Below are 27,063 nucleotides of genomic sequence, written 5' to 3' on the forward strand. Positions count from 1 at the left end.
AAATATAGCATCAAACATGAACAAAAACCAAAGAAGGGTCTTTGTACCTAATTGTACTTCTTCTTCTCTCCCACTACACAAAATTGACTCAACAAAACTATGTTTCTAATTGTTTCCTTACTATATGAACTTATAATCCTTATGCCCCAAGAAGCTAGTATATTAAACATTAACTAAAAACAATGTTTTATTGACATCTACTTTATTGCAAACTATGAAAATAACCTGGAGACCTCATTTACTTTCGATCATCTGAGACCACTTTCTTTCTCCATAACTTCTTCATGGCATTTTTCACCTCTGCATTCCTCAGTGTGTAAATCAGAGGATTGAGCAAAGGTGTACCAATTGAATAAAATATAGCTATCATCTTGTCCATAGGAAATGTTGTTGCAGGGCGTGTGTATATAAAGATGCAAGGTCCAAAGAACAGGATGACCACAATAATGTGGGATATGCAGGTAGATAGGGCTTTCCTCCTCCCTTCAGCACTGTGGTTTCTTAGAGAACGAAGAATAATGACATAAGAGACCATCAGCATGAGGAAACTCACTGTACAAATGGCTCCACTGTTGGACACCAGAAGCAGGTTGATCAAATATGTGTCTGAACAGGCAAGCTTCAATAGTGGCTGCAAGTCACAGAAATAGTGATCAATTTCATTGGGGCCACAGAAGGGCAAACTCAAGGCCAGAAATATCTGAACTAAAGAATGAACACAGGATCCCACCCAGGCTATGGCCACCAACACCCCACAGACCCGGCGGCTCATGATGGTCATGTAGTGCAGGGGCTTACAGATGGCCACATATCGGTCCACAGCCATGAGGATAAGGATAAAGATCTCCAGACAGCCAAAGAAATGAAATGTAAAGACTTGGATTATGCACTCAGTGAAAGATATAGAGGCTTCCTTAAGCAAAGAGTCCACAATTGTTCTTGGAGCTATGGTTGTAGAGAAGCAGGTGTCAGACAAGGATAAGTAGAACAGGAAGAAGTACATGGGACTCCCAAGGGTCTGGCTTGTCTTGATTGTAGCAATGATAAGCAAGTTACCCAGTAATGTCCCCATGTAAAAAAGCAAAAACACAACAAATAGGATTTTCTTCCTAAAAGGATCCTGTGTCAAACCAAGTAAAATGAATTCAGTCACATTGTTATTCAGCCACATTGTTTCTCATTAGTGATCCAAAATTGTTAATGTGAAACACTTTGTCTGGAAAAAAAAAAAGACATTGATTTTGATCTTGGTATATGATGCTATGCTAAGCAAAATACTCATTAATGATATTCTCTCTGTAATTTTTTAATAAGTAGTTCAATACTTGTTCCTGCATTTTATTGACAATATATTTGCCCTGTTATGAGTCCCAGAAATGGTTAGGAAAGTTTTACCATAGAACCTTTCAAATACAAATCCCTGTTATTACAATTATGGTTAATATTACAACTAGAAGGATATAGAGTTACAATATGTGATCTGTGATATTTTTATCATTAACTTTAAAATTTTTTCACATTTTAAGCACATAGTCAACTTAACTTTTAATATATATTTGATTGCCTTGGTGTTTTATGAACCCCCCCAAAAATGCCTAATACTAACACACCATAAAGAATATCATATATTTTCACATATCATTAAGCATATTTGAAGAAATGATTATATATAATATTTTAAAACTCTATAAAGATTCTTTCAGATATTCCAGTATAAACATGAGGAATATAAGTATGTCAAACTTCCAAATAATCTGAAAATGTTGTGATATGTCTTACCTGACATAGTCAATGGATCAGAATTATTGTTTTTGGTATCTAGAAATATCATTAATATTACCACTTTTAATTCTTCTTTCTTGTTAATGAAGCATATTTTAGAGCACTTAGAGCCCAGTGGTTACATTTAAATAAAATGAAGTGGCAGATATTATTGTTCAATTGTTAATGTTTTCATGATAAAAGTCTTATTCACATGTGTTGGAATCAGCTGACAGAGGAATAGAAGATACATGTAATCCCCAATAGCTTTTAATGAACACCATGTCCTTAGAATGGAGCAGTAATACAGAAGCAAAATGAAGATAAGGTTTTGCAGAGGATAAAAGTTAAATAGTCCATACTTGACTCCTTTTTTTCCTTTAGTTTCTGCCTCAAAAGTCATTTTTAAATACCCAGACTTCAAATTAAAAATTAATATGGAATATTATATTGTCATGATTTTTTTGCTTTTAAAACAGAGTATTTTATCCAATTATTTCTTCCCAAAATAATGTTGGATGACACATATAGTCAGAAATATCTAAATTGAAGTGAAATTCTATTTAATAAGCTACATGGAAAGCTTCCACCCATATATTCACTGCATGATATTGGAAGCTGTTAGTCACAGTAAGGGATAAACCAGACAAGGCAAACACAAAATTTTCCTTATACACATTTAGGTTTGTTTTAGCAAATTCTCTTCTCTGCTTGTGTTGTTTTTCAACTTTCTATAAATCAAAAATACTCTTGGGAAATTGTCAGATAAAGCTATTCATTGTAGCTTCTGCGATTTTGGCAAGGCTCTTAGGCTATAAGAGAATTGAGTTGTTTTTATTAATTACTAAAATGACTTTATACTTTTATTTGTTGCACTAGATTCCTCCATGGCATGTTTGTACATGAAAATGATATATATTTTGTGTATATGGTAATAGGAAAAATGCATTCACCTCTATCATTTTCATCAGACCTTTGAGAACATAATATTTCAAGTGTTTGCTCTGTATCTCCTTCGTTTATTTCTAAAACAAGCTCATAATACTCAAATACATAGTTTTTATACATGAAGAATTAGAAGTATTGGATTTAATAAATGTAGTAAAAGTTATATTTCTACATCAAACCTTTGTATTTAATAACATTTTAATTGTTTTCATCAATAGTCAAAATCATCTTTGTCCCTAGAACTTCTTCAAAATATAGCTCTTGACATTTTAAAGATTTAAAGAACATCCAAAGAAGTTTTCAATAAGATTTTTATAATAAGGAAAATAATTTCTGATTTGTGAGATGTTTTTACTCATAGGTTTTGTTATACTAATTTACTAATGTAATGCAATGTACTGTAATTATCTGAATGTTTCTTTAGTTTATTTCCTGGAAAAATATGTAGAAAATCTATGCTTAGAAGATAACACACTACACTATAGCAAACTCAACATCTTGTATGTATGAATACCTATAAAAGTTTATAGTGAGCCTTATCACTTACTTCTAAGATGTAATACTTTGAACTGGGGTAATGGCTTAATGGGAAAAGTGCTTGCTAGACATGATTATCTGAGTTCAAATCTCTGCCCTGTGAAAAACTCAGCATGAGGGATTGTACTTAAAGCCCAAACCAAGACAGGCAGATCTCAGGACTCACGCCCAGCAATTCAAGCCACACTGAACTTCATAATATTGGAAGGAGTTGAAGAAGACATCTTGATATCACCTACTGGTCTCCACGCATGGGCAAATACATCACTACATCACCATGTACACCAAGGCCTAAAATGTAGTATTTATCTGATTATTTTAGTGACTTTTCTAACACTAGATTATAGTCCAATCCTGACTTTGCTTGAAATTCCAATCTACTGTGTATGAAAGGAAGAAAATAAGATTCTAATTTATTTTTTAGAAAGCTCCAAGACTTAAACAACTGAAGGATTAGCAGCAAGGACTGTAACATATATATGTTATGTTTTTAAAAGTTCTGGCATCCATAAAATGAACATTTTCAGAAACTGCTGTGGTGATTTACATATATAACCTTGACATTTTTGCATCCCCTTGATAAAAATCTATTCTGGATGTCTGTACACATAATCCAAAGTCCATTTCCCCTCCAGAATTATTACAAGTTCTTCCAGCAGGTTTTCAAAGGCTTCAAATGTGAAAAACCTGTTGCACTGGACTGAAAACAGCAATGTTGGAGAGACACCTGGAGATACTCAAAGATGGCTATAAGAGATCACCGCAGCAGTTAGCAGATAATGAGTTGATGACATTGTAGGTGATGATAAAGAGCTGAATGAAAAACTACCCAGAGAGGGGGAGAACAGAAAACATAGACTAGAATATATAGCAACTCACATATGATGCTGCCCTGCAGATTTCCCATTAGAAGCATCAACACCGTCCCATGTCCCTATCTTTTCTCATTCAGTTATATTGCTCTTCTATCTTCTAGGGAATCCCTACACTCCCTTTAATTTCATGAAGAGGTCACCATTATCACAAGAAAAAATAGCTTTTAATTATTTATTGAATAACAGATTATTTCTCTGGGAGTTTTAATTCTTTCCACTGCAAAAAATCAGTGATATTCTTTCTCCTGGTGAAATTATACGTGGAAATCACCTTGCCATTGTACACTGGTTCCTTAAACAGCATGGAATTTATATGTAGTTATTATTCCTTTCAAATATCACTAAGCAGAGGACATAATAATTTTGTTTGGTCAAGAGTAAATCACAGGAGAGTATTTTCAGTAGAAAACAAAACAAAGAAAACCCCAAGAATTCAAGAACACCATAAGAAAAGTGATAAAATCAGCTAACCTAGGCTCACAGAGACTATACCAACACCAGGGAGACTGCATGGATCTGTGGTTTAGGACCTCTACATGTTATGTATGTATGTATGTATGTATGTATGTATGTATGTATGTATGTATGTATGTTATGGTTGTGTATCATGGATTACTTGTGGAACTCTTAACACTGAAGGCAGAAACTGTTTCTGACACTTTTGTCTGCTTTGAGAATCCTATTTATCCTACTTGATTGCCTCATCCAGCTATAGTATGCACAGACTTGCCTAGTTTTATTACAATTTGGCATGCCATATTTTGTTGATACCTCTTTTCTGAAGAGAAATGGAGAAAGAGTGTATGGGGGAAACAGGAGGAGAGGAAAGAGGAGAGCCTGATGTAATATATGAAAAAATAAAAACAACAAAGCAAAAAACGAACAAATAAACAAAGATTGACTGATAACAAATAATGAGGATGCAAAAAAGATTCTTACCCAAAAATATTTTTAGAATTTCACTTGCTATTCTCATAGCATTTCTCTCACTATTTTCGTGCTTACATGTCATTAATTTATGCTCTTAGAAAATAGATTACATATTGCACATGTTATGTTAGTCTTTTAGTTACATTAATTCTAAACATTCTCTGAAATTTACTTGTTCACTTTTCAGATAAATCTCAGATGTGATTAAACTACAAATTACAGTCCCATGATATTGAAAAACTGTAAAAGTATAATACTCTATTCAAGTTTGTCATTTAGAGATGGAAAAACTGGCATCTTTAAGAAGACACTTTACAGTCACTAGCCTTTGTTAACCTTCCTCTGATTGTTGACAAGACAAATATCTCCCATCAATTTCTGGTATCTATAGCTCATGGTAATATCACATCTTGTACCACCACCTCAAAAGTAAAGTATTTGAGAATTATTCTGAACACCCCTGTGTCAATAAACTATGGCCAAGTTTAACTTCTGTAACACACCCTTGTCTTCTCACATTGATAGCTTTTCACACAAGTGGCGTTTACATAAAACTTTTGTCAACATCAATGTAGCATTTTTGCCTAAATGTTTCTAATTCACTTGATTTTCATTATACTAGTAAAGTTTTAAAGTGTTGAGTTATGTTTTTCTATTCCCTGCTCACGGGATATCAGCTTAATTCATATTGAAGACTGTAAATGTGTTTTAAAAACTGAATTAACCTGTGATAAGTATCTGAGCTCAAAAAGCAAAATTCTGTCACTTACCAGCTGGACGGCTCGGCAAGTTAACACCATTGTGTGTCCTTCACCTTTTGAAGGAAGTTTCCCTTACAGTACGGGGTAAATCAAATATATTTTTGCATCCCGAGGGAATTTTTAACACATAATGATATAACATATCAATATTCTAAAAGAAATGAGTCCCTAAAGTTATCATTATTTTTAGATGAGACATCTGAATAATATTATAAGTTCAATTTTGAATTTTATTAATCCCAGAAGAACACCAAGATAAATCTTATCTCACCCAGGAACAAAATGGAAAGCAAAGTATGGGGTGAGAAACTTCAGATACGCACACACACACACACACCCACCCACACACACACACACACACACACACACACACATACAAGTAGGTGATGAAGTTAGTAGAAAATAGGAAATAATGATACTAGAGAGAAATAAATGGTTAGTGAAAGAACATTACTGCTCTCACAAGTATCTTTAGCTATTACTGAAGGTGTTAGTAGATAAACCTTTGAGCTCCTATAATGGAAAGTGTCATGTTATTTCCTTTAATTTATTTTACTACTTACTTAATTTTTATAAAACATATATTTAATTATGTTTCCCCTCCATAAAATCTTTCTAGATCCTCCCAAATTCCTTAATCAGCTTCATGTTCTCACTCTCCCTTTCAACAACAGAAATCAAAAATAAATAAAAATTAAATAATATGAAAATTGTCAAAAAATTCCCCAAAACAGAGTTCCCTTTTTAAAAAATATTTTTAATTTTTATTTCATTTATTTACCTTCTCGTTGTTAGCCCTCCTCTCAGTGCCCCCTCCCACTTTCTCATCCCATTCCTTCTCTCCCTTGTCTCCAAGAGGCTATGCCCTCCCAGACTTCCCTCTTCCCTCAGGCCTCAAGTCTCTCAAGGATTAAACATATCTTCTCTCCCTAAGGCCTGACCAGGGAGACCTGTGCTATCTTTGTGCCAGGGGCCTCAGACTAGCCCATATATACTTAAGGTTGCTGGCTCAGTCTCTGGGAGCTCTCTTGGATCTGGATAAGTTAAGACTGCTGGTTTTCCTATGGGGTCACTCTCCCCTTCAGTTTCTTCAACCCTTCCCCTAATTCAAGCACAGGGGTCCCCGACTTCAGTTCACTGGTTGGGTATAAGTATCTGCTTCTGTTTCAGTCAGCTGCATGGTAAGGGACAGCCATGCTAGGCTCCCATCTGTAAGAACATCACAGCATCAGTGATAGTGTCAGGCCTTGGTGCCCTCCCATGAGATGGATCACAGTTTTGGCCAGTCATTAAACTGACTTTTCTTTAGTCTTTTCTCCTTTTTTGTCCCTGCAGTTCCTTTAGACGAACAGTTCTGGGTCTGAAATGTTGACTGTAGGTTAGTAACTCTGTCCCTCCGCTTGAGGCCCTGTCTATGTACTGGAGGTGCGCTCTTCAAGTTTCCTTTCCCTAATATTGGGTATTTTCGTTAAGGTTATCCCCCCTTGAGTCCTTAGAGTCTCTCACCTCCAGTTCTCTGGTACTTAATAGAGTAGAGGGTTTCCCCCACCTCCCACACCTCCATTCTGCTCATATCCACTCATTCTCTGGCTCTCTGGCCTTCTCTCCTGTTCTCTAACTCTGTCTTCCCTCAAACCCGATCCTGATACCCTTTCCCCTCCCCCTCCCCTCTATCATCCAGATTCCTCCCCCCAACCTCCAACCTCCCAAGATTGTTTCCTTGTCCCTTCTAACTAGAATTGAAACATTGTCCCTTGGACCTTTTTACTTGTTACATTTCTTAGAGTCTATGAGTTGTATCCTAGGTATTCTGTAATTTTGGCTAATGTCCACTAATCAGAGTACATACTATGTATGTTTTTTGGGTTGGAGTTACCTCACTCAGGATGATATTTTCTAGTTCCATCCATTTGCCTGCAAATGTACTGCATTTTCTGTATCCACTTTTCAGTTGAGGGTTGTTTTCAACCTGGGTTGTTTTTAACTACTGGCTATTACAAAGAAAGAGGCTATGAACATGATGGAGCACATGTACTTGGGATATGGTGGAACATCTTTTGGGTATTTGCCCAAGAGTGGTATAGCTGGGTCTTCAGGTAGAACTATTATCTGAGATATTTTCAAGTATCTGATGAACTGCCAGCTTGATTTCCAGAGCAGTTGTACCAGTTTTCAATCCCACCAGCAATAGAGGAGTGTTCCTCTTTCTCCACATCCTCTCCAGCATGGGCTGTCTCTTGAATTTTTGATCTTAGCCATTCTGATTTGTGTGAGGTGGAATTCAGGGTTGTTTTGATATGCATTTCCCTGATCACTAAGGACTTTGAACACTTCTTTAGGTGCTTCTCAGCCATTTGATATTCCTCAGATGATAATTTTGTTTAGCTCTGCTCCCCATTTTTTAACTGCTTTCTTTGGGTTTGGGGAGGTTAACTTCTTGAGTTCTTTATATATTTTGGATATTAACCCTCTTTCAGATGTAGAGTTAGTGAAAATTTTTACCCCCATCTGTAGGTTGCCAATTTGTCCTATTGGTGGTGACATTTACTTTACAGAAGCTTTTCAGCTTGATGAGGTCCTATTTATCTGTTTTTGATCTTAGAACCCAAGTCATTGGTGTTCCGTTCAGGATAATTCTCCCAATACCAATGAGTTTAAGGCTCTTTCCTACTTTCTCTTCTATTAGAATTCTTGAATTGGTCATTTCTGGGAATGAGACAGATTATCTATTTGCCAATTAGGATGAGTTACATATAGCTTCTTGTTTTGGAATGGGCCTCTGTGAGTTTATATATGGATAAGTCCTATGGATTTTGAAAGACTTTTAACTTGCATTAGTTTACCACATCTTGCATCTACAATTTTTCCTCCTCCTTTTCCTTATAGACATCTAACCTTGAGGGGAGATGTTTAGGAGTAAGTGTTCAAATTTTTCCACTCTGTATTTTTTTCAGTTGTGCGTCTCTATTAATTTGCATCTACTGCAAAATGTAGGTTCTCTAATGAAGGCTGAACAAGGTACTTTCTATGAGTACCATAACAGGTTATCAGGAGTCATTTAATTACTATGGTTCTTTAGCAAAATAACATTGATAGGTGTTTCCCCATTGCCTATAGCCTACTAGCCTCAGGTTCTTAGTCATTTTACCAATGTCACATATGAATTCCTGTAGTCTCCCCTCCCCCAGCCTGATACCTGCTTGCTCAGGGGTGGAGCTTCCTGCTCAATCTTTCTGCCACGCCTACTGCTGGAACCTGCTGCTTTGCTGTTCTGAAGCCACCACGTGATCACCCTGCTACTGGACCCCAAGATTATTTGGCGGGAACTGGGCCCCTCCCCCTTCCTTTATAACTGAGTGCAGAAATAGTAAAAATTGAACCTTGAGCAGAGAGCTTTGTCTTTGTTCCTTCCTTATCTCGCGCAGTCCAGCCCCTCTTCTCTTCCAGGTTTCCAAAATGCCTTTCCAGGCTAGAACCCAGGTTGTGATCTACTGGCCAGACACAACAAATTCCATTATATGAAGTGTCAATTAAGCCTATTTTTTTTAATTTAGAAAGTACTTGGTTAATTTACTGGCATGTGTGCCATTATTGTACTTGTAGAGATATAAAGTGATGCCATGAAAATGGAGTTCATTCCCTAGCTTACAGACATTTCATAATTCAGACTTCAAGATTTATACTTAAAATTATTCTGAAGAACAACATGCACAATTAAGAAGCATCTAATTTTATATCTGTTCTATTTAATTTCATTTGATTTAATAACTGTTTCTGATAAGTAAGAAATGGTATCTCAGGTTAAATAATCATAAGGAAAAAAAATCCCTGAGACCAATGTCACTATGTTACACACAAATGAAAATATTCACTAGACAGATAAATATGTTTGAAATTGTAACTTTCCTCCTGGTAAGATGGCTTAGAAATCAAAAGAGCTGGACACTAAGTTTGACAAAACCTTTTGGTCCCTGAGATCCAAAAAGTAGAAGCAAAGAATTGTCTCCTGAAATGACATTCTTTGACTTAGATATTATGGAATTATTTATGACACATTCTTCCTATTCTCTCAAGCATATGCACATGTGTGTGCACCCCACACTCTCCCTTACTCACACACACACACACACACACACACACACACACACACACACAAAAACACAAAGATACCATAAATAAGTGTAAAAAAGTCCAAAGTATAAATTTTCAGTCAGTGCTGAATAACTTCATTTGGAAGTTGCTATTTAAAAGTTATATTTAAGAAGTGGGAGTGGGTGGGTAGGGGAGTGGGGGTTGAGGGTATGGGGGACTTTTGGGATGGCATTGGAAATGTAAATGAAGAAAATACCTAATAATAATAATAATAATAATAATTTAAGAAAGAGAGATCTAAACTAACAGAGGCCCATTGGACACGCAAACATTATATGCCCCAGTACAGGGGAACGCCAGGGCCAAAAAGGGGGAGTGGGTGGGTAGGGGAGTGGGGGTGGGTGGGTATGGGGGATTTTTGGTATAGCATTGGAAATGTAAATGAGCTAAATACCTAATAAAAAGGGAAAAACAAGAGAAAGCATTCAAACAAACCAAAAAAAAAGAGAAAATGGATAAATTGGGATCACTCATCACTTGAAAAAATAAGCACACAAATAAATCTAAACAGGAAAAAAAAAATCATGAGACTGGGTGATGTCTCTCAAATAAAACAGTTAAAGAAAGAATGAACCAACAGATATCTACTGACTTTTTTTTAAACCATTAATAGTGTTTTTTATTGAGATTTCTAAGAAGTTTGGCACCATTTCTTCTCAAGATCTGTTGACTTTTAAAGAATTCCAGAATTTAAAGAATTCCCAAATGGGCATGAGAGTTGTGTTAAAGAATTGTGATTGTGATTAGTGGTTGGAAAGATTGCTCAGTGGTTAAGAGCACTGCCTGCTCTTAGAGAGAATGATGCTTCAAATCCCAGCACACACATGGCAGTTTACACCTGTGTGTAACTCCAGTTCTCAGGCTCCTCACATCCTCACACAGATATGCATGCTGGAAGATCACCAATGAACATAAAGAATAATGGATTGTATATTAAAAATAAAGTTTAAAAAGAAGAATTGTGATTAAAAGAACATGATGGGATAATGTATTTGTTGGAATATCCCCATAATACATGGGAACTTCTTAATGATGTAGTGTGAATGGAAAAGAAAAGGTGTATTTAGTTCAATCATTGAGGGCATTTGTAGCTTTTCTAATGTGTGTGTGTGTGTGTGTGTGTGTGTGTGTGTGTGTGTGTGTGTGTGATAATCACATATTCAACACATAATTGAGAAAATGTCATCTATGGGTCAGAAAGAAAAATAGTCCAGAATATTTGTAGCTTGTGTACTATGAGGAGATGAGTGACTTGGTGAATGCTATATTGCATTTCTGTTGTTTCAAATAGGTAAATAGATGAATTAAAAACACATAATGATCTTGAAATCCTATTTTCAGGAATATTTTAAAGTGTGAATTGGTCTAGGTCAATACATTTGGAACATCTGTTAAGCACTAAAATAGACTAATATCCATGGAAAACTAGTTTCTTTGAGGCTTAAACCATTACTATTATTCATAAAAATATAAACTTATGTGATCCAGAAAGTTAAATTTAATTTTATGTATTATAGTTATGTAACTGAAAACATTTACTTGAAAAATCTGTTACAGTCTTAAAAATGTACATTGATTACAAATTAATTGCCAAAGCAACCAGAAGCATAAAAATGAAACTTTTAAAGTTCTGTTTGAAGCATCATAGTTCCTTCTTACCTAGAATGTCATTTGGAAACATAAAAAAGATAAACAGATGGCTCTCCCTAACCATATCTTTAATATACCTGTGCTTTAATAAACCTTCTAAAGTCAGACACTGCATGCAAAATCTTTAATTTGTATGAGAATTTAAAAATGCATAATTAGGAGTTTCCTAATAAAAGAATTATTTCCAGTGTAAATTTATAATTTAAAATCCACTAATTTTCAGATGATTAAAAATGAATAAGCTTGTGCCAGTTATTTCTGTGTCATTATTTACTGGACCTTTAAACTGTATTCAGATGATGCTCATGAAGATACATTCTTCAAACAAATCCAACGCACAGACACCTTACAGTACATGCTTCAGCTTTTGGCATATGCTGCAGTGAGAGGGCAGAGCATCCCCAGAGATGTACAGCACACTGTGGTCAGTGTCTTCTTCCAACATGGTCTCTTGGTCTCCAAAGCTGATGCAATATTTTAATTGTTGGCAAAGCTTGCTGCCAAAAACATTTCTCCACTAACAGCCACTGTTGTTTATCAACTCCCCAATGATGGCTTCTTACAGCCAATAGTTTTTGGCAAGAAGTGTCAGAGTTGGGCTACTAAAAATGACTCCTACAATCAGGGCCAATTCCCCAAACATAACAAAAGATTCTCTGAGCTCATTATGTTGGGAGTCTTCTATGGTGTTATGTCTCTAGTGCCATGTCTTGTCAGCTCTGTCATTAATGCAGTTTACCTCTTTCCTTTCTCTCCATTCATGAAACCATGCCAGCCCTGTTTATACAATAACTACTTCTTGAAATGGCTTTTTTCCTATCCTCTCATCCAGAACATAGCACATCTCCACCCTCATTAAAAACTTCTACATTCCTGATACTTTCATATATATTCAAGACATCTAAGAACGTCTTGTAATTTACACACATTTTTTTCCTCAAACTTGAATTGTTATTGAAGTCTTTTAAACAGGGATATCCTGAAACTTAGTCTCAGCCTATTATCAATGTTGGCTTCAACATTTAATAGGTTGAAATTGAAATGCCTACATGACTGCCATATATATTACTCTGTCTTCAACAAAACAAATGCACATGTTGCTATCCTTTCCATAATTCAAAATAAATGACACTATCCATACTAGTCATGGTTATTTGGCTTGTTTCACTCTAGAAATATGTATTCTGTAATATTGATGAACAACCTACTTGTAACTTGAATGTTTTTAAATATTTCTTCAATGTGGTTCTACATCCAACATTAAACAGATTGATATTCTTATAATATGGATGGTAATAGTATTAACTTATTTTCCAACACTGAAGCACAACCAACACAAATTTAGTTCCACCAGACAGAAAATCAGATCAGGGTCAAACCTTAACAAAGTAACAAAAAAAAAATGAAATTGTACAGTTTTTCTTCTCTTCAGTTTTAAAACAATACCATGTTGAAAAACACCAGAATATTGTTTTGTGTTGCTGACACAGGCTAATTAATAAAAGGCCCTAGGGATACTAAGGTAGTATTATGATACCATTTTGTGTTAAAATTTAGAACAGGAGTGTCCTCTCAAATGCTTGAACAAAAGGTTGATCGTGAACCTGTGGCATTAATGGAAATGACAGAACTTTTAGAAGGTAAATCTTATGTTATAGAAGGAAGTTGTTTCGTGCATATATAACCTTGAAGAACATATTGGTTTTTATTGGGTTCTATCTCTATCTATCTATCTATCTATCTATCTATCTATCTATCTATCTATCTATCTATCGAATCTATCTAATCTACCTACATATCTCCATGTTTCAAAAATTAAATAAACCTCCTTAACTCTATAATAATTCTTTCAATGTAATTTACTTTTCTGCTATATGCCCAAAGCAAAATAGCCAAGGAAACATGATGGTTAACCTGTAGAATATAAACCAATGTAAGGCTTTAAGTTGTTTGTCTTGGGCATTTTTTCAATGTAATGCAAAGTTTATTGGCATGTGCACTTACCAATATATATTCATGCACACACATATGCAATCTGTTCAGGAATATAAAATTTCTGCTATAATAATACTTTTGTTTGTATTGTCCTTTCAACAAAATCTTGCTGGTATATGCAAATTCTAAACAAGCAAGTGAACAACTTGTTAGATTAAAAAAAATTAAATCATTTAAAAAGAAATTAAAATTTATTTCAGTGGATATAAATATCTCCCATACTCATGGATTGGTAAAATTAACATAGTAAAAGTGGCATTAGCTGAAATACCCAACAAAGGGGAGAGAGAACCTGTAGAGACCATATCCATAGGTTAGGCATGGCCCCTGTTTGGGGGTTGGCCACCCACCCATCTCAAAAATATTAACCCAGAATTACTGAAGGAAGTTCACGTATAAAGAGTGGAACAGAGACTAAAGGAAAGATCATCCAGAGACTGCCCCACCTAGGAATTGATTCCATCTGCAGACACCAAATCCAGACCCGATTACTGACATCAAGAAACACTTGCTAACAGGAGCCTAGTATGGCTGTTCCCTGAGAGGGTCTGCTAGAGCCTGACCAGTGCAGATGCTTGCAGCCAACCATCAGACAGAGCACAGGGGACCCCAGTGGAGGTGTTAGGGGTAGGACTGAAGGAGCTGAAGGGGTTCACAACCCCATAGGAAGAACAAGGATATCAACCAATCAGATTCCAGCACCTCCAACCCTGAGACCTAGGGACTAAACCACCAACCATATAGTGTACACGGAGGGACCCATGGCTCCAGCTGCACATGTAGCAGAGGATAGCCTTATCTGGCATAAGTGGAAAGGGAGGCCCTTGGTTCTCTAGAGGCTTGATGTCCCAGTGTAGGGGAATGCCAGGGTGATGAGGCAGAAGTGGATGGGTGGGAGCTAGAACACCCTCATAGAAGCAGGGAGGTGGTATAGAATTGGGGGGTTTGAGGATAGGAAACTGGGAAGGGGTGTAATATTTGAAATGTAACTAAATAAAATAACCAACTTTAAAAAAGAAAAAATGGCAATTCTACCAAAAAAATATACAGATTCAATGTAATCTCCATCAAAATTCCAACACAATTGCCATATGCAGGGATCCATCCCATAATCAGCTTCCAAACGCTGACACCATTGCATACACTAGCAAGATTTTGCTGAAAGGACCCAGATATAGCTGTCTCTTGTGAGACTATGCCAGGGCCTAGCAAACACAGAAGTGGATGATCACAGTCAGCTATTGGATGGGTCACAAAGAGAGGCCCATTGGACTTGCAAACTTTATATGCCCCAGGTCAGGGGAACCCCAGGGCCAAAAAGGGGGAGTGGGTGGGTAAGGGATTGGGGGGGTGGGTATGGCAGACTTTTGGGATAGCATTGAAAATGTAAATGAGGAAAATACCTAATAAAAAAATTAAAAAAACAATTCCAACACAATTCTACACAGACCTTGAAAGGGCAAGTCTCAAATTGATTTGCAAAACAAACACCTCAGGGTAACTAGAATAATTCTGAACATTTTTTTAAAATTGCTAGGGGTATATCCCTGATTTCAAATTGTATTACAGAATGAATTGGCAAAACAAACAAACAAACAAACAAACACCAGACATATTGACCAATGGAATCTAATTGAAGATGCAGACATAGACCCATATACCTATGCACACCTGATTCTGGATAAAGAATACAGAAATACCCACTGGAGCCAGGGAGGCAGCACCTACAACAAACGGTGATGGGTCAAGCTAGATGTCTGTACATTGAAACATACAAATAGAGCTATATGACTTGGCATAAAACTCGAGTTCAAATGGATCAAACTTCTCAACATAAAACTAGACACTGACCCTGATAGAAGAAAAAGAAGAGAGTGGCATTGAATACATCTGTGAACAGAACAGTAATAAGGAAGATACTAAGAGCAAAAATTAGTGAGTAGGACTCCATGAAACTTGAAAGCTTCTGTAAGGGAAAAAGACCCTGCTATTCAGAAAAAAAAAATGCATCCTACAAAATGGGAAAATATTTTTACCACCTCCACTTCTAATAGGGGACAAATAGCAAAAATACATAAGGAACTCAAGAAACTAGATGTAAAAGAGTGTGATCTAATTAAAAGGTGAATTAAATCTAAATAGATAAATCCAAATAGAGAAAACTCAAAAGGCTAAGAATCATTTAAAGAAATGATCTTTAGCTATCAGGATAATATGAATCAAAAACTACTTTCAGAGTCACTCTTCCACTGCTCAGAATGGCTAAGGTCAATAAAATATGTGACAGCTTATACTGGCAAAAATGTGGAATAAGAGGAACAGTCATACATTGATGGTGGGAGTGTAAACTTGTACAGCCACCATGGAAATCAGTGTGGTACTTCCTAAGACGGTTTGAAGTCAGTCTACCTCTAGTGACTGGCTAAGGGTTTAGCCCTCTTGTTGATTTTTAGATTGACAGCAACTCTACATTTCTTCCTTGCCTCACATAAACAATCCAACTCTGACAGTGTGGAGAAAGAATACATAATTACAGAAAAAAATAAAACATCTGAAAGCAAAAAATGAAAGAAAGAAAGAAAGAAAGAAAGAAAGAAAGAAAGAAAGAAAGAAAGAAAGAAAGAGAGAGAAAGAGAGAAAGAGAGAAAGAGAGAAAGAGGAAGAAAGAGAGAAAGAAAGAAAGAAAGAAAGAAAGAAAGAAAGAAAGAAAGAAAGAAAGAAAGAAAGAAGAAAGGAAGGAAGGAAGGAAGAAAGGAAGGAAGAAAGGAAGGAAGAGAAAGAGAGAGAAAGAGAGAAAGAAAGCAAGCAAGAAAGAAAGTAATAAATAAAGAAAGGAAGGAAGGAAGGAAAGAAAGAAAGAAATCAATATACTCTCAGATCCAACTATATCACTCTTAGGCGTATATACACTAAGGACACTCAATCTTACCCAAAGGACATTTGCTCAACTATGTTCATTGTGACTTTATTCATAATAGTCAGAAAGTGGAAATACTTAAATGCCCCCCTCAAAAGAATGCATAAGGAAAATGTATTACATTTATATAATGGGATATTACTCAGCTGTTACAAAGAAATGAAATCATGAAGTCTGCATGCCAATGGATGGAACTAGAAAAACTAGTGAGGGAAACCAGGTCCAGAAAGATACATAAGGTATCTATATTCTTATAAATGGATATTAGCCATTAAGCAAATGACAACCAAGCTTCTGCAACCAATACATACTATCTGGGTACCCCCATAATATTTGGGGTTGATAGTGGATGGCCTCACTATTTTGTCATGTGTGTACTGAATCATAGCAAATGTCATCGGGGGCTGTAGTGGGGAGAGACGCAAGGGAAACACACGCACATTACAAGACAGATTCATGAGTCATATGACATAGAATGATATATACATAAGTGTCTTAGTTAGGATTTCTATTGATGTGATGAAACACCAGGATCCATAAGCAAGTTGGAAAGGAAAGGATTTCAATAAATCTTACACTTCTTTATGACTGTTCGTCATGTCAAGACAGGAGCGTAATCAAACAGGGTAAGAACCTGAAGTCAGGAGCTTATAACGAGGCCATGGAAGAGTGCTGCTTACTGGTTTGCTCCTTTTCTTTTCCAGTGGAAAGAAAGAGAAAACATCTACCCCAATGTAACATAGATTCTGATTTCCATTCTGAGGTAAAAAAAATTTTTAAATATGCAGACTGGTTTAATTCAGGTTTTTTTCTATTATCTAATGTCTCTCTATTGCTGTTATTCCTTTCTCATTAGAATTTTAAAAATTAAGTTTAATAAAGTACTGTGTAATCTTTCTCTGAGTTTCTTTATTACCACTTTCAGTTTATTAAAAATGTGTTTTAAAGTACAAATAAAACTGTCTATAACTCTGTATCCTGTAGCGTCGTGTGTTCTATCTGTAATATATTTTATATTGCAGCATGCAAAAAAATTTACTAGAGATATATCTTGGAACACTGTCAGGTTTAATTTGTACACGTATCTCCAAAGTAGTTATAACTTACAACAAATGTGTAATTACAGAATCACCCCTTTCAGAACTTAAGCAGTTGCCCATTAAAATCATGAATTTATATCCAAAAAAAAAAAAAAAAAAAACCAAGACCACCAGCTCAGAGATGACATGAATTGCAATGGGCTAGGCCCTCCCTTGTCAATCTCTAATTAAGATGCCTTACACACATGCCAGTAGCCCAATATTATGGAAGCATTTTTTCAACTGAGATTTTCTCCTCTTACATGGCAACGGCTCATATCAAGTTGGAAAACAAAAACAAAAAAACAAAAACAAAAACAAAAAAAACCCTACTCAACACATTCAGATTTGCTCCTTTCCCAACAAACCACTCTATAGTAGACAACCCACTCTACAAAAGTAAGGTCCTAAGTTAAACTAAAATGCTCAAAAAGAACCTGGGCTATTTGATACATAATCTCTCTCTTGTTCTTCCTTGTGAGTGTGTGTCTGTGTGTGCATGTGGAGAGTGCATAAATGTGTTAATACATGTATACATACATATATCTATATTACATATTGAATTATACACATATATTTTATGTTCAAGAGATTTATGTCTCCACACATTTTTAATTGACACTTTAATTTCAATTGGATATCAATCATTTAAATATTTACAGTAATTGCAATGAACTAATTTAGTGTGAACACAACAAACATAGTGTCCAAGAGCTAAAAATATGGCAATCGGTTTTACCATTTTTATTGGCAACTCAGGTTAGAACAAAATGAAAACCTAAATCAGTAGTTGTTATAGAAAGAATTTTGTGAAACCATTTACTAAACTGGAAGCAATGGGCAGTATTGAGCAAATTTACCTCAGTATTTGTTAATTCCAATGAAAGTATTAATGAATTTGTATTCTTGTATATCATCAACAGAGTTTACACAGAGGGGTGAGAGGATACATTTATAAGTCAGTGCTTGATTTTAAACACATGTATATAAATCTTATTATTCATCACTATCATCTGGCCTAAATAAGGTTTCGTTTACTTTATAAGCCTCAGTACAGGGGGAAAGCCAGGGCCAAGTAGTGGGAGTGGTTGGGTAGGGGAGTGGGGGGTGGGAGTGTATGGGGGACTTTTGGGATAGCATTTGAAATGTAAATGAAGAAAATACCTAATTAAAATGCCTTTTACAGCAGAATAAAAGCAAAATTCTAATTAAAGAAAATGTGAGTCCAAAGAATCACCAAACAACTGAAACATAATTAGATTTTTTTTCATAAATAAACTGATCAAGAGCAAAAATAATTCTTGAAGGGAAAAGCTATCTAGAATGCAAGCACTTAAGTGGAGAGGTGAGTCCCATTAGAGACACATGTGTTACATTGTTACACATCTGTTCATTCATAAAATAAAACAATACTTTAGATGATTGCTTGGACACTAATCATAATATCTCATGCACTCTTCCTTCTAAATATTGATGAAATTTTATGCCACATTCGTTTTGAGGAAGAGTAAAACAAAATGCACTGTTTTGCTTTGAACTGGCATGAAAGGCTGAAGAAAAAAATGAAATGGATTTTTCAGTATTGTTCCCATGTTATATCATAAGTTGACATTTCATCAAGGTTGGTATAACAAGGAAATTTAGTTTTTTTCCCTGAAAATATACATAAAACTCAAATATCTTTGATAGTTGATACATAATATGTGACTGAACTGAAGGGTTATTTTACTGATGACTATTCCATTCTAACTATTTTCATTTCCATAGGCACAGATAAGTAAAATAAAGTCACCAAGAAAAGTTAAATGACCCCTACTCTAAATTGACATTTTCGTTTTTGGGGCTCTGGATCCTGTGTTACTATGGTAATAGAAGAAGTCAGGTCATTCCATTTCCATGTTGCTAGTATAAAGTTTGCTCAAGTGTTCACTTTCTAATACTTGATTAAGAAGTACTCACCCCTGATTATTTTATGGAATATACCTGAGTCATTTCCATATAAATCTACCTTAATCCATTTCCATATAAATCTGTTGACTCATGTGTCACCAAAGGAATACGCCCAACTTATTTAATCAAATTGTATTTCTCAACAGTTTCAATATTAAACTCACACAGTGTAGCTGCTGCTGATAAGCCCACACTAAATGCTGGCATCATATGGCACAAAAAAGCTGAGGTTCTTGAGTGCTCTGCTGTCCACCTGTCTTGAATCTTGGCTCTTTTCAGGAGTCAGTGAAATCTGTAAAATGTTTTGGCATATTGTGTGGTGTGGAGAGAATATCAAATAACCAGATACATACATTCTTTTTCACTTTTTCTTAAATTACTACACTATAAATAGAAAGCACAAATGTCAAAGCTTTTTAATATGAACTTGAAAATAATAAGTTGCCAGCTAAGAATTGATACTCAAAATAACATGAACATGTCATTTTGACTCTTTTAAAGATGGTTTGCTAGTGCCAGACATAATCTATTCTATAAAAATGAAATCCCAGAATATTTTTATCGAAATCATTTTGACTTCTTTACAGACATCTTTCTATCTCTCACTTTCCATCAGAAACCACTGCCAACCTCTTCCACACTTTCTTCATAGCATTTTTCATGTCCTTATTCCGAAAAGTATAAATCACAGGATTGAGCAAGGGAGTTAGGATAGTATAAAATATCGCCACCATTTTATCAAAGGAGAAAGCAGATGGAGGACGTGCATAAATAAATATACACGGGACAAAGAACAAAACCACAACTGCAATGTGGGATCCACATGTGGAGAGAGCTTTCCATCGCCCTTCAGAACTGTGAGCTTTCAGAGAGAACAGGATGACACCATAGGAGACCAGCAAAATAGAGAAGATTATGATGCAGATAGACCCACTGTTGGCAACCACTAAAAGGCCAAAGATATGAGTATCAGTGCAGGCAAGTTCCAGTAATGGGAACAAGTCACACATGAAATGATCGATGACATTTGGTCCACAGAAGGGCAATTGCAACGTGAAGATAATTTGTATGATAGAATGCAAGAAGCCCCCTGTCCATGCTATCCCCATAAGTGTGCCACAGAGCCTCCAGTTCATGATGGAAGAGTAGTGCAAGGGCTTGCAAATTGCTACATAGCGGTCATAGGCCATGGCTGTCAAGACAATCACTTCTACTGCTGCAAGGAAGTGCTCAGCAAATAACTGCATCATACATCCTTCAAAGGAGATAGTTTTCTTCTCATACAGGGAGTCCACAACCATCTTTGGTGTGATGACAGAAGAGAAGCATGCATCCAATAGGGACAAGAATGCCAAAAAGAAGTACATGGGGCAGTCTATCAATGCTGGGCTACAGACAATGGTCACCACAATTATCATGTTGCCCCCAACAGTTGCAATGTAGACAAATAAAAATACAATAAAAACTATTTTCTGGACTTTAGGGTTCTGTGAAAGTCCAAGGAATATGAATTCTGTTACAAAACTCTGGTTTTGCATCATTTCAAGAAAAATATGAAGTAAACTGAGTTCATGTGAACCTGTAATTATTAGGAGACAAGTTTCGAATCAGATTATGTTATCAACAAGTTAGGGTAGTGGTAAACAAAATTTTTTTGAGTGAGAACAGAAAAAGAAAACAGTGCTTTGCCCAACACATGTACATACATACTACACTAAGTAAATTGAACAGGATATATACTCATTTATACAGAATGAATAATAGGTAGACAAACTTATGATAGGCATAAATATAATAATAGTAATTAAAGAATAGCCCATGACTTACAAAGGAGGATTACAGAATGTGTTGGAAGGGGTAAGGCAGATAAGTGTGGGAATAATATTCATAAGGTATATATGCTTAAACTTGGTTTTAAGGAAAGAAAAAAGTCACTTCCTGGAGGCAGTTATTGAAAATTGTGTAGAATTAAAGTACTGACTATTTTTAATCTATAAAACACAATACATGTTTTGACCTAGTAACTTCCTGAAATAGAATAATTAAAAGCACTGTGAAACCATTTCCATGTTATACATATAGAGAAAACACTGTGTACTAATCATGTCTCCAATCTTCTTGGAATGAAACACAGATGAATATTCTTTCATGTCTGATCAGAACACTCACCTTACAGAAGAATGGCAAAATATATTGTAAAATCAATCGAAAATCTTCATCATATTTCAAATTGTCTTGAACATCTAAGGGTAATTGGAATGTAAAATGAGTGAATTTATTGTTAAAAGTTATTCAGACCTACAGGAAATATTTGTTTCTATTTGTAATATGATTGCTGAAAGTGCCAATTTCCTTTTAATTCATCAAGATATGATACGAATTAAGCTACTGCTAGGAACTCAAGTTACAATAAGTTGTGGGTTTATTACTATTTGTTATTATTTTATTATTATATTGTTATTTCTTGGTGAAAATTTTAGTAAGAGGTGCTACGCTCAAAATAACAAAAGGTGCTTAACCTAGTATTTTAACACAGACCTTCTGGTTCTAAAATACAAGGTCCCTCCTTTGGGATAAGCATTGAAGAAAGGTAATTCATCTTTTCAGACAAGAGTTATGGAGTAGGAGTGGTGTTTCTACAATCTACTCCCAGATAAAAAAAATAAAGCATCTTATTATTTTGTTGATATGTGATAGACACATCTTGACCAAGATAAGAGAAGAAATAGCAAAAAGTTAAAAGTCACTATTCCAATCTGCCTCATAGACAAATTGGCAATAATCACATAAGTAAAAAGAGAAACTGTAGGCAGAATGTTTGAGTCTTGAAACATTATAATTACCAATTATTTATGTAATGTTGCTCTTGTTAATGCAAACAAAATTATTCAAGATATATTATTTGAAACTTATAAGACTTTCCTCTAGCAATAATATTTGTAAATAGCTTACTTGCTCTACTACAAGGTTTATTAAAAAAAACATCAAATGTGAAAATATGAAAGCACAACTCACAATAAAATGTCCTCACAGATTCAAGGTATAATTCATCTCTTTAAAATTAGCTTCCTTAGTTGCAGATAGTTTTTCTCTAAGACCACCAGATTCATATTTCAGCTCTTGATTTCATTTTCCACAGTTTGAAACTGTCTGAGTCCTATTTTGTGTAGAAAACTGAAATATTAATGAAACTATTTTTATGCTTATATATATTCATGTATGTATTACATTTAGTTTTATTTACATATATTTATATATGTACAAATGTTTAGATATGAATTTGTTAATATATCTCAATAAAAAAAGTATATGTATACATATATACCAAATTATTTATATATATATATATTGAGAAAGGCAAGTTGATCTTAAGAAATGACAGTCAGCTAACACATTATTGCCTGATTATAGAACAGGGCACAGCTATTTGCTTTTGCCTTAAAGCAGCACTTCCCATGTGTTCTCAACTGAAGTTTTCAGTACTGCCTGTAACCAAAGGCCCCCCCTTTTATTTATTTATTTTTTAATTTATTTTTATTTTTTTAATTTTTTTGGTTTTTCAAGACAGGGTTTTTCTGTGTAGCCCTGGCTGTCCTAGAACTCACTCTGTAGACCAGGATGGTCTCGAACTCAGAAATCTGCCTGCCTCTGCCTCCTGAGTGTTGGGATTAAAGGCGTGCACCACCACGCCTGGCTTTTTGGCTTGGCTTGCTTTCTTTTCTTTTCTTTCTTTCTTTTCTTTCTTTCTTTCTTTCTTTCTTTCTTTCTTTCTTTCTTTCTTTCTTTCTTTCTTCCTTCCTTCCTTCCTTCCTTCCCTTCTGTCTTTCTTTCTTTCTTTCTTTCTTTCTTTCTTTCTTTCTTTCTTTCTTTCTTTCTTCTTTCCTTCCTTCCTTCCTTTCTTTCTTTCTTTCTTTCTTTCTTTCTTTCTTTCTTTCTTTCTTTCTTTCTTTCTTTCTTCTTTCCTTCCTTCCTTCCTTCTTGCTTTCTTGCTTTCTTTCTTTCTTTCTTTTTCTTTCTTTCTTTCTTTCTTTCTTTCTTTCTTTCTTTCTTTCTTCCTTCCTTCCTTCCTTCCTTCCTTCCTTCTTGCTTTCTTTCTCTCTCTTTCTTTCTCTCTCTTTCTTTCTCTCTCTCTCTTTCTTTCTTTCTTTCTTTCTTTCTTTCTTTTCTTCTTTCTTTCTTTCTTTCTTTTAAACCAAAGCCCCTTATCTATTTACCAGTTATACCTGAAAGAAGAACAGGGTGAAATATACCTTATAGGCTTATTAGATCAGAAAATAAGCATTATAATAATGTAAAAATATCATGAAATAATTTAACACTGGCAAGTTTAACCTCAGAAAAAGGAACAAGGAAAAAGAAGAAAAAGAAAACTATCCATTATGCACCGTATTAGTTCAAGTCCTTCAAATTTGATAAGACTCAGATTTCAGTTCGGCTAATTGGTTTGATCACTAGAACAGACACCAGTTTTCATGTGAGAATAATATATATATAGAGAGAGAGATACCTATGGAGTCTGGAATCCAGTGGAAGCAGATAGCAAATTCTGAGACACAGTTGCTGCATCCAGACATGTAGAAAAGACATATTAGTTTAAATTCTTGTTTTTGTATGGGAAAACTTGATGAGTGCTTTTCTTCATACTCATTAACATTTAAAATATTTTGTCATAATCACAGTAAGAAATAGCATTTTATTTAAATACAAATGCATTTTAACACCCTTGATAATTATCAGGTTCAGTACTCTAGCTCACAGACCTATCGCATCTTTTACTGGTTAACAGCCTTATTTACAAAGAAAAACAAATTATGTAGGAAGCTATAAAACAAAATCAAATCCTGATATTAATCTGTAATAATGTAAATAGTATTTTTCAATAATCACTACCCTTCCCAAAGAACAACAAAATTTTGATGCAAGTATTAATTAGGTATGGCCTACAGCAGTGGTTCTCAACATGTAAATCATGACCCACTGGGTGGCCGAATGACCTTTTATAAACATCACCTAAGACTGTTGGAAAATACAGATATGTATGGTAAGAATCATAACAGTAGCAAAATTACAGTTATGAAGTAGCAACAAAAATAGTTTTTTATGGTTAGTGGTCACCATAACATGAGTAATGCTCTTAAAGTGTCACATTAGGAATCTTGAAAACCACCGGCCAATAGTCATAGATTCTCAGCAAAGTGCTTGCTGTACAAACATGAACACATCAGAGTCCAGATTCACAACCTAGGCATTGTGGTCCATGTCTTTTTCCCCAGTGATTGTCAGAGAGTGACAGGCTAATTCTTGGAGCTGGTTTACCAACCATGCCTGTGTACAGGCAAGCTTCAGATTAAGTGAGAAATCCTGTTTCAAACACATATTAAGGTAGACAGTATTTAAAGAAAACACATGACATCAACCCAAGGCCTCCACATATAGGTATGCACATGTGTAAGTACACCTACACATTCACACAAGAACATGTGGGTAGGGTTGCAGATCCCCCCAGCCATTGGTCGTGAAAACTTTATATACAGGGGAACACCAGGGCCAAGAAGAGGGGAGGGGGAGGGGGGGATTTTGGGATAGCATTGGAAATGTAAATGAAATAAATACCTAATTAAAAAAAAAGAACATGTGGATAAACAGAGAGAGTAGAAGGTGAAGAGAGAGGAGGGAAGAAAAAAAGAAAAGAAAAGAAGTTGGGGAATAGTTTAGAAAACAGGGGAAATTACTGGATTTGGAAGGAGTAGGAGACAGTGATGTAAATATTATATTACCCTGTGTATAAGCACTCATAAGTATATGTAAATTACTCTTACATAAATTGCTGAAAATAATGTGAAATTGAACAATTAATTAAATAGAAAACATAAGTAATATACATAGAAGTGGAAATTTGGCTCAATACAAATTTTGATATTTAGTTAGGAGAAATATATTTGTTTATTTCTTAATGATGACAAATATGTCACAGTGGTGTATGATGACACTTTCAAATGAAGCTCAGTGGGAATGTACTAGATAGAATGTTATCATATTCATGTTCCTCAAAAATTAGTAAAAATAAACCACTAAAGAGAAAACTTAAAATGTCTTTATTTTCTATTAGCAAAAAAACAGCAATAGTGGGGAAAAAATGGCCATCAGTGTGAAAGAGAGGAGGCAAGGTTATATGGGAAGACTAGGAGAGAGGAAAGTGGGGAGAGTTATAAAATCCCCCAAAATAAAAGCTATAATTTTTTTAAAATTTACTAAATAATAATAATATTGCCTAATATTCAGGTATTGGTAAAAAACTACTCCACTTCAAAATCCTTGGTTCTCAAGAGATTATGGGTATAATTCTTCATAAAAGCATTCTGAAAAGTGTCAATCCAAAAGCACAAGTGAGTATCAATGCCAGCTTTCTTACCCAGTGCCTGCATATGCAAACTGATGTAACGATTTAACCAATCGTGAAATATCCCTGCAAAATCATACTTTATTATGCTGACTATGAAATATATGTTCATCTAAATAGTCCTTTTAGAAAATGTACCAGTATATAATTCCAAGATCAAAGACACCTTTGTATTCTTCATAATAATAACCCAAATTCTATAATTTTAAACTAGAGTTAAAATGAGATAGGGAAATTTCATATCGATTATGATTCTGTGTCACAAATACATTGAAAATGGAAATATCTCAAGCATTCAATAACAGTGATTTCTAATCAAACAAGAATTTTATTAAACTGCAAATCATTAATATAAATAAAATATCCACAGTATAAAGACGGAATGATTAAATATTTAATAGTACCCGTGAAGAAGTAGTACAAAATTAATGCATATATTTTACATGTAATTTATAACCTAGAAGTGAGTATATAATAATGATAGAGATGTTTTATTTTCAGCATTTGTCTTTTTACTAGCAAAAAAAATTTTAGAGTAGAAAATCTAGTTTTACAACCCACAAAACCAACTTTATTTCACCTGAACAGTTGGGTAGGTAGGGAAGTGGGAAGAACCTGGGCTGAACTCAGAGAAGCAAAATAATAATATCAAGACGTATTGAAGGAAAAGCTTTTAAATAGAACCTGTAAATGCACAATCTTTTTTTTAAGTTTAAAAAAGAACGTGGGGTTTTCAGATTATTGATTGTCAGATATGGAAGTGAGGCTAATGCTACTCCACTTCTCTCATTAACCCTCATCTGTCTGATAAATATTACAAATCCACATTCTCATATACGGAGCAACTTAATCTGTCCATATCCCGAAAATTATTCCATGAATTTTGTTTTTGAAAGAACTAGAGTCTTTTCACACCTTTAATCTCGGCACTTGGGAGGCATAGGCAGAGGCAGATGAATCAATTTGAGTTTGAGGCCAGTCTGTTCTACAGAGAGTCCCGGGACAGCCAGGGATACACAGAGAAGTGCAACTCTGTACCTGATCATGCTCAGTAATCCTTTACAACAGGAAGTGTGGTATCTGAGTGGTCTGCTGGGTCAGTGACCTA

General features: G+C 35.0%; 2 protein-coding genes across 3 annotated transcripts; both read right to left on the reverse strand.

Annotated features, from left to right (window-relative positions):
* Positions 1-238: 238 nt before the first annotated feature.
* On the reverse strand, positions 239-1,171 carry Olfr1209 (olfactory receptor 1209). Its single transcript, NM_146461.2, has one exon. It carries the CDS (start codon positions 1,169-1,171, stop codon positions 239-241), a length of 933 nt encoding a protein of 310 aa, NP_666672.2.
* Positions 1,172-20,157: 18,986 nt separating this feature from the next.
* On the reverse strand, positions 20,158-25,306 carry Olfr1211 (olfactory receptor 1211). 2 transcript variants are annotated; one of them, XM_011239561.1, is made up of 2 exons: positions 25,292-25,306; positions 20,158-21,099 (listed from the first exon to the last, which is right to left on the reverse strand). In XM_011239561.1, the coding sequence occupies exon 2, from the start codon at positions 21,094-21,096 to the stop codon at positions 20,158-20,160; it is 939 nt and encodes a 312-aa protein (XP_011237863.1). In that variant the 5' UTR covers positions 21,097-21,099; positions 25,292-25,306. The 2 variants fall into 2 exon arrangements, with proteins under 2 accessions (XP_011237863.1, NP_001011804.1); NM_001011804.1 differs by lacking the exon at positions 25,292-25,306 and having other exon boundaries at positions 20,158-21,093.
* Positions 25,307-27,063: the final 1,757 nt, after the last annotated feature.

Source organism: Mus musculus, chromosome 2 (genome assembly GCF_000001635.26).
Source record: "Mus musculus strain C57BL/6J chromosome 2, GRCm38.p6 C57BL/6J".
Taxonomy (NCBI): domain Eukaryota; kingdom Metazoa; phylum Chordata; class Mammalia; order Rodentia; family Muridae; genus Mus; species Mus musculus.

Coding starts and splice junctions, on each gene's coding strand:
- Olfr1211 (XM_011239561.1), bottom strand. CDS start 21,096: ATGATGCAAAACCAGAGTTTTGTAACAGAATTCATATTCCTTGGACTT.
- Olfr1209 (NM_146461.2), bottom strand. CDS start 1,171: ATGTGGCTGAATAACAATGTGACTGAATTCATTTTACTTGGTTTGACA.